Source organism: Meleagris gallopavo, chromosome 5 (genome assembly GCF_000146605.3).
Source record: "Meleagris gallopavo isolate NT-WF06-2002-E0010 breed Aviagen turkey brand Nicholas breeding stock chromosome 5, Turkey_5.1, whole genome shotgun sequence".
Lineage (NCBI taxonomy): Eukaryota > Metazoa > Chordata > Aves > Galliformes > Phasianidae > Meleagris > Meleagris gallopavo.
Genome location: NC_015015.2, coordinates 35565128 through 35581842, shown reverse-complemented (window position 1 = coordinate 35581842; position 16715 = coordinate 35565128). Strand labels below are relative to the sequence as shown.

At 37.4% G+C, this 16715-nt stretch overlaps 1 protein-coding gene across 1 annotated transcript in view; it reads left to right on the top strand.

Annotated features, from left to right (window-relative positions):
* The window catches only part of MBIP (MAP3K12 binding inhibitory protein 1), an 80240-nt gene extending 67908 nt beyond the window's left edge, over nucleotides 1-12332 (top strand). The window contains exons 3-10 of the mRNA XM_010711698.3: nucleotides 3255-3374; nucleotides 5089-5310; nucleotides 5410-5506; nucleotides 6924-6989; nucleotides 8546-8698; nucleotides 9648-9745; nucleotides 10260-10298; nucleotides 11767-12332. Of these exons, the coding sequence (XP_010710000.2) occupies nucleotides 3255-3374; nucleotides 5089-5310; nucleotides 5410-5506; nucleotides 6924-6989; nucleotides 8546-8698; nucleotides 9648-9745; nucleotides 10260-10298; nucleotides 11767-11877 (906 nt within the window). The 3' untranslated portion in view covers nucleotides 11878-12332. The remainder of the gene's footprint in view (nucleotides 1-3254; nucleotides 3375-5088; nucleotides 5311-5409; nucleotides 5507-6923; nucleotides 6990-8545; nucleotides 8699-9647; nucleotides 9746-10259; nucleotides 10299-11766) is intronic.
* Nucleotides 12333-16715: the final 4383 nt, after the last annotated feature.

The window sequence follows — 16715 nt, the reverse complement described above, 5'->3', positions numbered from 1 at the left end:
GGCTGTGGGCCCGCTCCCGCCGTGCTCGCCCCTTTGGGCGGGCATCTCTGCTTCTCCCTGTCGGCGGTACTCTTCGGGGATGGGCTTAAAGTATGGGGAGGAAAGGAGCCCCCAGTAAGTACGGGAGGCCGTCACGCCTGCAGGTGATAACGGGAACGGTGGGGTTATGTGCGCGGCGCTTAGAAGTGGCGTTGCTCTGTGGTACTTTAGGCTGAAACACCTGTTTGGGAATTTAGCAGCGAAGAATAATGTGGCAGATAGCGAGGCTGTGGTGGGAGGCCCTTATCAAGAGGAGCTTTCAGTAACAACTTAATCATTGCCATAAATAATTTACAAGTTACCTCGTCTTCCTTTGTGGAAGCATAGATGTTGTTCTGTGGAGGCAATAGAAGTGCAGTTGTGCTTCTGCAGTTAGGCAGCAGTTTATGGTCTGGGGTCAGATGGTGAACTGATGTCCTGGGGAGGTAATACAGTTGATCTTAGAGTTGCTGCATGCCCTCAGGTGGGTTGCAGTAGTTATGGAGCAGAATAAAGGTCTTTGGAAGCATTGGTGTTTGGAGTGTGTTCTTTCTGTGACAACTCAAAGCTGTTCCACTGTGTGCTGAACCATGGGTGGGTTGGGGTTTGGTTGCCCCATCTTAGCTGATGAGACTCTTCTAATTGCTCAGCCAAGGTCATTTCCAGCTGTCAAGTTACATTCTTACCTGCCAGCACTTCTGGAAGACTGGTGGTGTTTTAGCAGCTTATCCACTTCAGATATCTGTCTTGCACTTTAGACTGATGATTCTGGTCCCCTTCTCCCTTGTACTGAGATGGTTTAATATTTGCCAGGTCTTCATCTATCACAATTTGTGATCTGTCATAGCAACTTAAGCTACATTTATGCTACCAAGTTGCACTGGAAACAGGAAAAAAAAAATTATATATATTTACTGGAACAATGACTTGCAGCACAGTGATTAGGAGAACATCTGGAGATAACAACTCGTGAAACCAATATGGCATATCTTGGAACGTTCTTTAAGTCTCAAGGGATAATTTGCATAGTTCATAAAAATAATTTCAAAGAGCTGGAATAACTTTTGTTTCTGCAAGTTGCTGTTGAATAGACTCAAGACCTCTAAATCCATGAAGGTTTTGAAGTTATCGAATTACAGAATTTATAACCCTTCTTTTTACAATTCTTACAGGATGTAAAATAGAAAAATAAGTGTGCAGTGTTTGAAACACGTTTGGTTGCAGAAGGAGTTTGTCCTTTACATAACAGTGTGCATGAGTTTATCCCTTGCCTCTAGATTCTAAGTCACAAGGTATTGCTTTTGCACATTGCACCATACCACCGTATGATACAAATGTGCACGTCAACTGATTCATTTTAGAAAAGGTGGGTTAGTAGGCCATTACAGTAGGACATGTATTTTATCTCCTATGGTAGTGTACCTCTGTACCTGTTTATCCTGTCAGTGCTCTGTAGTGTAGCATATATTACTCTCAGAACTTTGGGAAGAAATACTTGCTTCATGTAGTGCCCTTTAAATGATTACACTGGCACAGACATTTTACTTGTAAGGTGAAGTTTTATTCTACTAAATTCTTAATATGTTCTCATGTTTCTGAGGTTTTATAACAACTATTTACTAAAACATTATTTTCCTTGCCTCTTATGTAGATTAAGTGCTAACTAAGAATAATAATATTTGTGAAAATTTACCTAAAATACATTACATATCTAACTAGATAAAAACCATGATTCAGTTACTATTTTGTAGTGCATTGGAAAACCCTGCAAATCTATTTGCTGTTCCCCTAGGTGTTTATTTTTTTTGTCTCTAAGGATCAGTAATCTTCCATCTCTTTTACTATGTAACTGATCTGTAATCTAACACTGGATTTCACAAGGCTGCTCTTTGACTAAAGAATGAGGGTTCAGGCTTGTCCTTCTTTACGTGTGATGTTATAGTATCGCTTGGTTCCAAAACTGATGGAGAGCAACCTCGCGTTCCATTGCTTTGCCTTCAGTATAATGAAAGCTTGATTTTATTTCTTGATTTTTACTTCTGTTTCATAATATGCAGTGCTATGGAACAAGTACATATGTATTTTGTTTTCATAATATTTGATGCTACTGGAAGACAATGACTTTTTAGACTATGTGTTCAAGGTCAATCTTAACATTGATGTGGTACTTTTTTTTTAGTTTTTTTTTTTATATGATAGGAATGAGATGTAGGTGTACAAATTTGCTCATGACTTAGGATTCTGCATCCAAAACAGAGCACCTGTGGGTCCTGTTCATTTTAAACCTTTATTTTATTTGTATTTATAATTTGGGAGATTGCTTGGGGATGTTTGGTTGGAAAACAACCTAGTTGGCTTGTGAAAATGAAAGTTTTTGTCCCTTCAAGATCTTCTCAGAAAAGCTTTAGTATAACAAATATCACAAAGAGCTATGTGGAAGTACATAATTAATTACTGATTATTAACAGTCAGTTTTGTATTAAAATGTTAAAATGAATTTTTATTTCACAGAAGCTACATCATTCCTATAAATGTAACTTCAGGTTCCCTGTGTCTGTTTCTCTTCATTGTTTTGGGAGTTAAGTGCTGCCATTTCTCAGCAAAGACAATAGGATATGGCAATTGCTATTTGTTTTGAATGCTCATGAAGGGAAATAGGGATTTCGAAGTGGGTTTGACAGTGATGCTGTATGGTTCAGAGTTTGTTTAACTGGAAGATTTTGTAAAGACTTAACAGCATTGTTTTTGATATTAAGTCTGCTTTGAATTAACAAGTACAGATGGCATAGTATCAAGACTCTGGTCATACAGCCTTGCACATTTAATTCACACACATGTATGTACAGGAGAATGCCATTCTGGGTGGGTGCTTCTTCCTGCTACTAGTTCTATTATCTATTAAAAAAAAATATTTGTGTGATTAGCATGAGCAATATGCTCAAGTACAGTGGTTAATTGAATAGAGAATTTACCAAAGTTAAAGTTCAAATTAATACAGTAAAAGTGTGTTTAGATATGTTCAAAATTTAGAAAATTCTAACTATTCTGCTATCTTACTTTGAAAGTAATAGCTATTTGAATTATAGAGTAGGTTTGACATTAATTATATCCCCCCATAAAGGTAGGGTCTGCATGAGATTGAGTATAATTGTCCTGTAGGTTTCCTGTATGCTTTTCTGACATTAATACAGCGTAATGTACTGTTTTTTTGCGGTGTTTGTTTTTCCCTGTGGAAGCTTAACCTTGGAGATGATGTTGTGAAAGTTGTAATCGACTGGAGCAAGCTTCAGAGCACATCAACACTTCAGCCAACATTGCTCTTTAGTGCACTTCAGCAGCATGTTTTATGTTTGCAGGTAAATGTTTCATTGGACACCTTCAACTTGACTAAAGTGCTCAACAACTGAATGTAGCCACACTACCGAAACTGAAAAATTGTAGTTGTTTGATCTTACTCCTATGCTCAACTAAAATGGGTTCATGAGTATTATACAGTTGAAATCCTGGTATGCTTCATAGGTACCTGCACTTACAGATTTTTCGTTTTAATGGTGGGAATAGCCACTGTAGGTGAGCAGGCTGCATAAATGCAGCCTCATTGATTTCTAGACCTGCATTGTAAATGTGGTACATTTCCATCTATGGTGGGTTATAATTAAGCAATAAGACACGGCAGGTGTGTGTCATGCTATGATAATGATTCCATGCGTTGGGTGAGTTTTGAGGCTCATGGAGTGCTTTCAGTGGTTCAAGAAGTGGCATTATCCCAGCATGACACATCCTGGAGTGTCTTACTGCAATTAAATATATTTTCAGTGTAGGTTTTTTTTTGTTTTTTTTTAAAGAGTAATTTCTTTGACATTAACGTCTCATCCTGCCAAGTAGCCAGTCACTATTACTGTCATTTCTTCTAGCTATGTGAAACTTTCCAACCCTGTCAAAAGTAGCTATAATTTAGTGCCATGGTGGTATCAGCTGGTATCTGAATAGAGTTTTGACATTGATAACTGATATGTAGAAGATGGGAATTTGAATATCCATTTTCCCTTCAGCTAGTCAACAAATTATTTCAAGAGTGCAGTTCTGAGACACTGAAAAATAAATAAAATTTCTGTATTTGCTTGTCTGCAGGTATAGGAAAATCCCTTTGTGTTTCTCAGATAAGCAAAATCTTTTTCGGAATAAACACAAAGAGAAAACAAGCCAGATACAAGCAAGTAAAAATGACTTGTGGTGTTCCTTCAGTTCAATGGAGGAATTTCACGAAAAGGCTTGCAAAAATCAGGTGGTATTTAAAAGAAATAAATCTGAATTTCTGGAGGGAAAACAGAGAAGGAAATTTACCAGATGAAACTGGTAAAAACAAAAATGAGGATGTGTGACTTATATATATAGATGTATGTACACCAAGGTTTTGTTTTTACAGCTTGTGGAAGAGTTACTGCAGTAGAATAATAAGCTTTTATTTTGCTGCTACAAATGTTAGTGCACATTCTGTCATTTAATTTCATGACCTAAGTAGATAATCAGCCATGTCAAGAAAAGCATGTGTTCTGGATAATACCTATATATTCCATATCTGTGTTCTCTCATTCACTTGGGCAACTGCAGTATCAAGTGGAGAATGTAGTGCTCTGGTGATAAAGTGAAGGCTTTACGGTGTAAAAGCACTGGCTTTCGTGTTACGAAGGAAGGGTACTGAGCCTTACAGTTCTGAGTAGGCATTTGAATGACATGGTAGTTAAGTGGCACTGATGCCAATGATCGAAGCTTTTTATTTAGCTACTAACACATGAGTAGCAGGTAGATTTTTCTCAGAAATTTGGGAGTTTTCCTGTACAAATATCTGAAAGACACAGGTCAAAAAGACCAAAGTCATAGTATGCGCAGTGTTTGGAATGACAGATTTTTATTTTCTTTTAAATCACCATCCTCTGTCAGAAGCAAATATTGCATTTCCTAAAATTATTTCAGTCAGTCTTTACTAAAAGTTCTAAAAAACTTGGCCTTTTTTGTTCGTTTTTCCCCACCCCCCCCTTTTAACCCTAATGTACTGTTTTCTTTGTTCAGCCTCTTTTAGAAAAACTCCAGCCATTGATTAAAGAGGAGAGTGTAGGTCATGCTGAACCTGCAGGTAAAACAGAAGACCAAAGTTGTGAAACAAGTTTAAATGTTTATGATAATAACTCTCAGACTGAAGAGAAGTATGCAAGTTATGACTTGGGAGATCTGAAGGATGCGCATTCTAATTTTGATCCAGAGGTGGTCCAAATAAAAGCTGGAAAAGCAGAAGTAAGTGATTTCCCTAAATTGGAAAAAAGAAAGGTCTTTTTCTAAATTTTAAATTTAAAGAATGAAATAGACATATCCCATCATGTTTGTTACCTACAGATTGACAGGCGGATATCAGCCTTCATCAAGAGGAAACAAGCTGAGATCAATGAAAATAATGTCAGGGAATTTTGCAATGTTATTGATTGTAATCAAGGTAACTGGCTAGCCAGACTTTAATCTTCATAGCAATTTAAGTTGGTTGTTTTTTTTTCTTTTTAATTAAAAAAAAAAAGTAATTTTCAAAGGCACTATTTTATATGTAAAATGCAGCTTTATTTTAGGAGTAACTTTGAAAAAAAAAAAAGTTAAGAATATGCACATGCTCTGCAGATGTTGCCAGACAGATTAAGGCGGGGGGAAAAAAAAAAAAGGAAATGCTTAATGGGTTCTGTAGGAAAGCTTACAGCTCTTACTGTGACCAGCTTACTTCTGTAGCTGTTCCTAGTGTTTTAGCTAGATATTCCTTCCAAAGCTAACAGAATTGCAAATCATATATCTTGAGAATTGCGTATTTCGAATTGAAGTTAATTCTAGCTGAATTACAAAGAAATATATCTGTAATCAATTGTAATTATGAACTACTTAGAATAGCTATTTTATTTCAACATAACTGACACTATTGCTATTTTTAATATACCACCTGGCACAACTGACTTTCTGTAACCAGTCTTAAATCCATCTGGTAGACTTTGCACGATTAGTGCCTGTGTAACCAGCAAAGACACTTTTATATACATAAGTAAGAAAGAGACATAGATTCTTCTATGTAACTATGAACCCCCACGTGCATTGTCTCTGTGAAGTACTTCATACTGTTAGAGATCAAAGCTTATTTTTCTGTAAGTTTCACAGAGAATCTCTGTAGAATACACTAGCTGGTAAAATACTGCTTCATAAAACTTAATTAAGTTACTGTCATTTCTTCAGTAACTTAAAGTCTTTCTTTTATATGCTCAGCCATAATAAAATACTTGTGGAGCTTTGGTGTATTTATATTTAAATAGAAATATTAGAGTAAACTCAGATGGCTTGTACCGACAGGTTTTACGTCTAAGCAAATTAAAGCAGCCACAGGCATCAGAGTAAATGCAGGAAGGTGAGAAAAGAATGCTGATCAATAAACCAGCCCAGGTTAAAAATAGGAAGAAAACAGTTTTAAGAAAGGAAATAGAAGTAAAACAGCACTGGTGTGCAAGGAAGAAACTTCTGTACAGGAAGAAATAAATGACAGAACAACACAATGAAAAATAAAAATTAAAAAAAGAAATAGATTAGAAGAAATTTTGATCCTGATCCAATAACCCTGTGTATGTGTGTGCCTGTATTTATGGAGGTGACTTAACCAGGTAAAACTGATAGGTCCATGCAAGTGTGTGAAATTAGGTATGAGCATGTTTTCATAGGATGAATGATTTCTGATGCTTTTGTTGTTTGAAAAATTTTAATTAGATTAGATTGGCTTAAAAACGGATGATGGTTAGAATATTTTAAATTGTAAATACATAATTAGGGCCTCACTCTTCTTTTTTTTTATTGTTTTTTTTTTCTTGTTATTATTACGATTTATTTAGAAAATAGCTGTGCCAGAACAGATGCTATTTTCACACCCTATCCTGGATTTAAAAGCCATATAAAGGGTAAGCAACTCTTTTAATATCCATTTATTAAGAAAGTTAAGATAAAGGAGTACTCATAAATTGTGGCTTTGACTCTTATTACAGAGTTCTTATAAGTGGAAACTTAACAAATTGATTTATGACTCTAAAAAATACTTTAAATCTTCCCTTACCTCTTCAAGTTTTTTTTTAATCCCATAACTTCGTCAGTAGGCTATTGGTTATGCCCTGAATACCAAATCCTTCGGTGAGTAGCCTGTTGTTAATGCCTGAAAGCAAACATGAAAAACGTAAAGCAGGACAGAGAAGCTGAGCAATTCTTAGCTTTTCTGCTAAGGTAAGGCCATCAGTCCAGGTTAAGGAATTGATTAATTTAAAATAGAAGATAATTTTATTTAATCTCAGTATAGTTACATCAAATTAGAAAATAATCCAGAGGCACAGTGGAAGTTCTAAGTTCTATGTCTAAGACAGACATAGGAATTTGAGGAACAAAGTTACCACTGCACTATTTTTTGCAAAGGACTGAATGGTGTAGGGTTATTGTACAGCAGATATCATGTATGAAAGGTTGCTTGTACACAGGTTACTCTGTGATTAAAACGGTCAAAATCCAAGAATGGAAATAACCTTTTGTTCCATTTCTTAAGAAACTGCTCTGAAGCACAATGCTGGTTATAAGCATTAAGAGGTCTTGTGAGTTGAGATAGAGGGAGAAGTAAATTTGAGTCAAGAATAATATTTGACTACAAACCTTCTTCAGCAGTCACTTTTTAATATGCCAGCACAAATTTTTAACTTTAATTGTAGCTTTGTGTGGGGAAGAAAAGGTTACACTTCAAGTAACTGAAACCTGAACAGTATCTGAAAGTTTAATGACACAGAGAAAGGAACTGGGAAGCAAGAATGTAACTTGGCCATTCCAACTTACAGTATGAGGTGTCAGTGTGCTGCAGTGTTTGTAGTCTCCAGTGTAGTCTTTAACTCTGCAGTACCCTGCAGTAATCCTATTTGAAAGGACTTGAGAAATTACCCCAATTAAAGAGAAGTGACCAAAGTCTTTCGATGAAGATGCTGTTCAATGAGGGCAAAAGATGAACCAGGTGAAACAAGGCTGCTACCTGAATAACAAAAATTGGGGAGAACTTCCTGAGATTTATAGTCGTTCTTGTAATTGTGTCTTTCCTCAACTGTATGTATTTATGGTTCTTCCTGTAATATTAGGTCTCCCTCTTCTTTGCATTCACAACAGTTCACACATGCAGCTCCTGACAGATATCTATTTTTCTTTATCTGCAGCTGATGATGTGAATGTGATTATTTTTTCTTCCTTTGCAAATGTAGAGTCCTAGGTTTTTATTTACTTTGGTTACTGATATATTCAAAAATAAGGACTTGCACTGAATTTTTGATCTTGGTGTTTGTGAAACCCTTCAAATACAAGATTAGTGAAATAGATTCAGCACACAGCTTTTCAGGTTTTAGTAACGTTAATTATGTAATGATTTTTTTGTTTTAATTACACTTATTGATATGTTTAATGTGCATGTGTATTAAATTTCTGTCTCTTTCCTTAGTTTCTAGGGTAGTAAATACATACGGGCCTCAGACTAGATCTGAAGGAACACATGGGTCCAACCATAAAGCTGGTGTACCTGTTCATGATTGTGGAAACCAAGCTGTTGAGGAGAGATTGCAGAACATTGAGGCGCACTTACGGTTACAAACAGGTTTGTACCATGCTGAAGTTTTGAAGTAGATGTGTCAGTTTTTGCTACAGTTATCATTCCTGTAGTAAAATTGGGTAAGTCAGTAAGTTCTGTGATAGTAAAAACAGTAGGCTACATATATTAAAGAGTTCTGTCACCCAAATACTGTAGTCCTAATATTTTGAACTATATGCCCAAAATGAAATCTAGATTTGTACCCAAATTAGGATGCTGAGTTGATAAATACACATGTCCTGGTCAGGTCTAGGTTGTCATTCTAATTGGAATACCAAGTAGTCGTGATAAACTGTGATTTTATAGAATACTATGTAGCATACATTATGTGCATTGTAAGGGTGATTTTTTTGCTCACTTCCAGTCTTATGTGGGGAAGCAAGCCCAAGCTGCTGTAGTACAGCTGCCAACAACAAGTGGCGGGTTGATGGGGTTTGTTTGTTTGCTTTTAATGGTCTGTTATTCCATTCACCACACACATTTCCCACCCGTTTCTCCCATTCGTGACCAGGTAAATGCTGTTCTTCGTCAAGCACAACTTATGCCTGTCCTCCAGTCTTGATACTTTGTAGGTAGGCTCCCTTAAAGACAGTCTTGCATAGCAGTGCTGAATTTGTGTATTGTTTGCCATCCCTCTTGCTGTCAATTTTTAAGTGGTAACATTTGGTGTTTGACTGTATTTTAAGAGTGATTATGTTTTGTTCCAGGGACTTTTTCAGACATATACTCAACTTCGTATGAAGTTGTTTATTGCCTTCACAGATTGTAGTGGCTTATCAACCGTATTTTTGTGATTTATATTAATTGCCCTTCCCTTTCATTTTCCCACCAGCTTGTTAACTTTCAGGTGCTGGTTGCTAGCTGGACTCAAAGAATGAAAAACTTGCCACTTTTAATTTAAAATGTCATTTAAGTGCTATTTTTGGTGTTTCTCTGTTTGTACTGGTGTACTTAGGTGGTCCTGTACCAAGAGACATTTATCAGAGAATTAAAAAGCTTGAAGATAAAATTCTTGAGCTGGAAGGACTGTCTCCTGAATACTTTCAATCTGTAGTAAGAATTTTTTCTCAACTTATGGATACTTAAGTAATTGTTGTTTGATGTACAAAAATGAAATAAGTTAGAGTGCATCTGGGAGGAAAGAAGGCGATGGTGTGGCAAGATTAGTATTGTGGACTAATTGCCTTTTTTTTTTCTCCCAGAGGTTTGCATAAATACTTGCATGGATACAGGAAAATCTTAAAAATATTGGGAGTCTCAAGAGCTGGATATTGATCTTTGTTTTTACTGAAGGAAGCTCCAGTTAAATTGCTGGTGAACATGTTGGCTGCCAAGCACAGAGAAGCTTTGACAGCTTCTGACTGCTCTCCAGTAATATTTTTCATGATCTAAAGTACACTTAATATAAAAAGATTTCTTTAATCCTTGGAATGGCAGCTAGTGTTCTTTCTGTACTTTTAAGACACTTGTCAACATTGTTATAAACTCTGTAGATTTCAGAATTACCTGCAGTAACAGCCTCCGTCAGTGTAACATTAAGTCTGTTTTGGTTATGTCTTTTCTTTAGAGCTGTTCTGGCAAGAGGAGAAAGGTTCAACCTCCTCATGTAAGTGTTATGAATTTTTACTTACTTTCAGTTTAGAATGTTTTGAGAAGGTAGAACTTCTGCTTGCTTCTCTAAGTAAATATCTGACTTCTCAAAAATAGTTGTATCAGTATCGGGTAGTTTGCTGCCAAAGAAAGGGAAGAAAGAAAAGAGAAAGTTTAATAGTATGTCACAATGAAATGAGTCTTCTGTAAGTTTGTACCAGGTTGGGTGTATTAGTGTTTTCACTGCTTAAAAACTATGATAAATTAACTCTGTGATAGATACGAACTAGGCTGGAAATAACAAGCAGTTTGCAAATTCTGTTCAGCTTCAGCTTCTTTGTAACATCTTCTGATTTGTTTTTTTTAAATTACTTTATTAGTTTATGAAGAGATGATAAAAGTGGAAATGGTTGACTGAGCAAGAGTTCTGTAGAAAAACCTGACATTATAGAGGATATAAGCTTAAGTCACTGAGAATTGCTGTTCTTGCAACACTGTCACATCAGATATTAGATTAATACATGATCAAATTTCCCCTTAATTTAAGGGAGACCAGAGCTGGCACACAGCCTGCCATTCATCATCAGACTCGAAGACAGGTGACTGAGAGAGCACTTAGAAAGGGAGGTGGGCCATGTAAGCCTTGAGGAACTAAGCTTATTCTCTCTCACACACACACACGCTTTAGCGTGTGTAGTGGAACTGCTAGATAATGGTTTAAACTGGTGAAAGAGCATGGCTAGCCTAGGAATCACAGGCAAATTATTTGCACTTTTGCTTCCTATGTGACCAGAAGGGGTGGGCCCAGGATGGAGCCACCCTGGGCTCCTACAAGGGCCAGCCCCAAAGGGAGAGCTTCTCTTGGACCTAGGGCTGCTTCCCAAGGAGTACGGAGTAGTCAGAGAGCCTCTTCACCAGTTTGGATGAGTTAACTCTTCTTTCTGTGCATGTTTATTGGAGTACTTGCATAGACTCTGCCTAGTATTGCCAAGAATCTGTCAGAAGCAATTTTGCTTCTTTGTGAGCAAAACAGTGTGAAAAACCTTTATAAAATGAGAAATGACTAGTTGTTTTTATTTAAAAAGAGGAGAAAAAAAACCTGTCAGATTATATCAGTACAGAGGAGGTTGATGCTGGACAATAAGATAAAAACCCTTGAGTTGTAAAGCCGAGCTCTGTGAGCCTCAGGGTAGTCTTGTCCATTTTTCCCATCAAAGGATTTTTGTGTTGCTTTCTTTTGTCATCAGAGTAAACAAGCAACTAATGAAAGTAGCATGGATATATTGATACATGATCAATACTTTAAGTTTTTTCTAACTTTACATTCTTCCCTTTCAAGTTTAAATTGTCACAGATGAGTCAGACAATTCTGCAAAACTTCTTTTGTCATGAGGTGCAATATGAAATGATCACCAGTATCTAGTGCTAGGCCAGTCTTTTAGCAATTAAAAGATGTAAATACGGTTTTTATTTTGATCTTCTAGCAGAACTATTCGTTGGCGGAACTTGATGAAAAGATCAATGCTATAAAACAAGCACTACTGAGGAAAACAAAGGAAAGCAAGTCCAGGGAGGCTGAGCAACTTCTTGGATAATTAAGAAGTCTTCAGAATCTCATCGTGTTTCATACTTAGCCAAGCCATAGACCAAGTGGCGTTCATCAAAAATGACTTCAGCAGTGAAAATAAAGCATGTGTGTATAAGCTCCTTTTGGATATTTTTGAAAGCTTGCTTTCCGAAGAACTCATTTAAGAAGGATCTTATGAATGAAATAGTTACTTTAAAATGAAGAATGTTTTAGAAATAGCATTCTAATAATTCACTCCCTTCTGTTATAAAGGAGGATCGCAGTATTGTTGTTACGAGTAAGGTCTTGTCTGTCATACGAAAGCCACATCTCATATGTACTTCTTGATAATCAAGTATTCAGAAGGGGCTATCTTTTAATATTTTTCATGTAAGTAAGTAGTTTGCATAGACTTGTGAAATAAAATATGTTCTCATAACTGTCATAGTAGAAAATAAAAAGGATATTACAAAAGTTGCAGCATGCGTAGTTATCTACATATTTTCTGGTTCTCATTGTTTTAATAGCCACTGAAAATTACTTTTTTGCTATATTTCAAACAAGGGTGGTTACAAAAATCCTACGTTTGTAAATAGAGGCAAATACCTATTCTTCACTTCCTGTGTCCTAAAAGAATACAAATTTCATTTCCTAATAACAAATGGGGAAGTGTTCTAAAAAACCATTCAAGGGGAGTTGGGAGGAGGCACCAGCTTCCCTTCCTTCCATAAGCATGCTTATATCAGTGCAAAAGCAAAAAATCAGATCTTTATAATCACATTTCAGCATGTAGGCATTTGTTTTTTAAGCATATTATTTTCTACTTATGTCAGTTCTTTTAGTTTTTTTTTTCTCCTGTCTTTATTCTACTTCAGAAGAGAAATGACTGATACAGATGGCATCTTCATAGGGGAAATATACTGTTAACTGCTCAACTTACACTGGTTCTATTACTGATGTCCCTTGATCAGTGGCTGTGAGAGGTGTTAAGAGTTATAAGTGACTAGACACACTCTTGTCCTTTGAAGAACAGAAGCCTTTTCTGTAGCAGCATCTGTTATAGCAAGCACACATCATGCTTCTATGTAAAAGAACCAGCAGATGTGGGAAATGAAGATTTGCTTCAGATTTGGTCTTAGCTCTAGGCAAGAGGATACAAAGACTGCTCTGAAAGTAATGCCTCCTGCTTTATTACGCTGACCTACTACAACCAAGTCAGATCTTGGTGATATGGCAGTAGAGGTTGAACCTTCCCACCAATATTCCATTATTTTTTGTTGCCATGTGACAGATGGCAGCAGAGTGGCAATCTGACAAAATGGTGTCTGACTTGGAAGTGCTGATCAAGCAAAGATGTGGAACTGAATTTCTCCTTGTTTAAAAAAATTGCATCCGTTGATGTTCATCAGCACTTGCTGAACACTTACGAATACCAAACAGTAGATATCAGCACAATGATGTGGTGAGTGGTATGTTGCAGCTGTGGAGACAGCAGTGTGAAAGACAAGCCTCAGTCCAGAGAGCCATGCACGGTTGTCACACCATGAAATGAAGAGCATCTCTATTAGCTCACCTGTATAAATTGGCTACTGGTGGTGACTATGTTGAAAAATAGCATATGGTAGCTGAGAATTTACTCTATCAAAGTGTGGTATTGCACCCTTCATCTCTGTTGTGGTTTCCAAGGAAATAATAGGAGGCATTGCTTGCAGAGCAACCCACATAGAGTGATAGTTACCTGTTCAGATCCTTAATGTCAACTCACGAAGAGAGTCCTGTCTGTGCATAGGACCATTGCTCAGATTGTATGCTATATAGCAGTAGAGCGTAAGATACAGGTTACTTTTGTTACACAGTATTGCCACTGCTTTGAGTCCTAGCAGCTCACATCATGAGGGATATTGTGATGAAAAAGCAAATTTTACCACAAGTAGTTAAGTTTAATGTGCTCCCTGCAGTACATATGTACTATATCTGAAGATGCAGAATTTCAGGAAGAGTATAATAGAGATAACTAGGCCTGACACAGTGTACTTCTCATGGTAATACTTTAAATATTGCTGGGATGTAGTAGTTATAAAGGGTGACAGGGAGCATAATTGCAAGGATTATAAAAAGTTAAGTAGTGTCTTTATTCACCTGCAGCATAATTCAACCACTTCAGGCACATATTGCTTATGTCTACTGTATTTCCACTATGCAGTTTTCTCTGGTAAATTAGAATGCGGCCCTAGAGGAAACTAACCTGGGGCAAGATTTATCTATGTTAAATTTTTAGCTGTTTATTTACATTAAAGCAAGTAAGTACATGTGTATTTTATATGTATACATACATAATGGGGAGAAACTTCAATCTTCTTTCTGCTTACAAAAAGACTGCATTAGCAATTTTGAAGTGGCTTTTTTTATAGTGATTTGCCATGCTACTTAAAAGATCCCTTGCCATAGGATTCTCCTCCTCTTTCTCAGGATGGCAGCAACATAGCAGTTAAGAGTTAAAAGCATAATGAAGATGCGTTATAACAAGACAATATATAGAGAAGCAGTAGCAGAAGTACTCTGGATGGTAATTTATTAGCCCTACATACTTTGCCAAATAAATGGTACAGATACACTTAAACTGTTGAGGTATTCATCTGCTTTGTTAGTAGATTTTTTCCCATCCTTTGGCTTTACGTTTTTAACTTCTTGTGCAGCTAATGCCAATGTGCATGTCCTTTAGAAATTCATTAGAAGGATGTTCTCCATTCTCAGTTGCATATTAGAAGTAGTTGAATTTGGAGGGCTTCCAAGCTGTTGGAAGTTTCCCTTTCTCTGCTATGTATATATCAATTTTGTGTGTATCACAGAATGGCCCAGGTTGGAAGGGACCTCAAGGATCATGAATCTCCAACCCCCCTGCCACAGGCAGGGCCACCAACCTCCCCGTTTAATACTAGACCAGGCTGCCTGGGTCCCATCCAATCTGGCCTTGAACACCTCCAGGGACGGGGCATCCACAACCCCTCTGGGCAGCTGTTCCAGCACCTCACCACTCTCTGTAAAGAACTTCCCCCTGACATCCAACCTAAATCTTCCCCCCCCCTCAACTTAAAACCATTTCCCCTTGTCCTGCCGTTTTCTACCTTTTCAAAGAGTTAACTCCCCTCCTGTTTGTAGGCTCCCTTTAGGTACTGAAAGGCTGCAGTGAGGTCACCCTGCAGCCATCTTTTCTCCAGGCTGAACAAGCCCAGCTCCCTCAGCCTGTCTTTGTAGGGGAGACGCTGCTGCCCCCTGATCATCTTTGTAGCTCTCCTGTGGACCCTTTCCAACAGCTCTCTGTCTTTCTTGTACTGGGGCTCCAGACCTGGACACAGCACTCCAGATGGGGCCTCACAAGAGCAGAGTAGAGGGGGCAGTCACCTCCCTGTCCCTGCTGGCACCTCTCTTCTGATGGAGCCCAGATACCATTTGCTTTCCAAGCTGATCATGTTTTGAAGGTGCATACTTTGAAGGGAATGCTTATAAATCTGTCAAACAAGATTTGAAATGATAGCTTAGCTTCCACTAGAAGAAGTCAAGGAAGACTTGCATCCCAGCTGCATTACAGAAAAACTCAATGTCTTCTAACTTTTGGTCACCTGGAAGCTGATCTAGAGCTCATTCCAGCTGTCCCCCTCCCTCCCTCCTCAACACCCCACATATCCTTTGCCACACAATACACCTTAGGGAGGACTTCCAGTTAAAAAAATAAAAGGGCATGAAAATAATAATTCTATAGCACTGTAAAATAGGCATTATTTGAGGACAGTGTCTAAGCATCACTTTTAAGAAAAAAAAAAGAGTCTTTGGAATGCTTAACATTTCTGTTTAGCACCTTGCACAAGGGATGTAGCAAAACACTGGATCTTGTGTTACTGTGCAGTTCTGCAATGTGTGCATGATTGGTTTCTTTGCTGCAAAATCCCCTGAGCAGAGAGTGATTCACCTCTAGGAGGCTAATTTCTTAGAGTTAAGTGTAAGATTTTAATAAATAAACCCAAAAGTGAAGTACCCTTTTGAACAGCCCTCATGTCAGCAGGTAATATCAGTAATTTAGGAAACTCAAACCATTCACCATTCCAGTACCGATCACAACAATACATTGGATGGATTTTTGCTTTTTAAAATACATAATCTATCTCTTGTTTTAATTAAAGCTTTAGAGTATTACTGAGTAATTTGAACCCCAGAATACTGAAGATATGTTATTTAAAGGAGAAGCAGCCAAATATATTTGATTGATTACAAATAATTTGCAGCAACAAGAACAAACAAAAACATTTTCCACTGTAACTCCATCCTCTCCTGAATGAGGATATGGAGAGAGAACTTTGAAGACAGAAAAAGTCCCCAGAAAAATTCCCTTACAGGCATTTTTCCCTTCCCTGTTAAAAATAAGCATTTCTCCTCACCCTTCCTGTTAAGACTTTCTTCAGGCTTCTGTAGCTTTGTCATTCTCTGTCCTCTGATTTTAGCTGTGCATGAGCCTATATAATCCTCTCATAATTGTTTGCTATCTCCAGGCATGCCAGAAAGTAGCTGAAAAATCCATATCCAGTCAACCTATCCAGAAATACTATCCATACATTTTCTTTGCTTCCAGCATTGCTTTAGCCCAGACAGCTGATTCTTATGGCTGGGAATAGGATTTGCTGTCCTGATGGAGAATCGGTGCCACCCAAGAGCAGTGAGAGCAACTCAAGTGGTCTCCAAGAGATGACTTCTCTTGTCATTACTTGCTAGGATAACTGGATTTGATTTCTCCTGACTTTAAGGGAGAGCTTAATGGGGGTTAGATGGGAGTATGTGTTGTAGAAAGTCTGATGATGGAAAGAGAAATTAAAA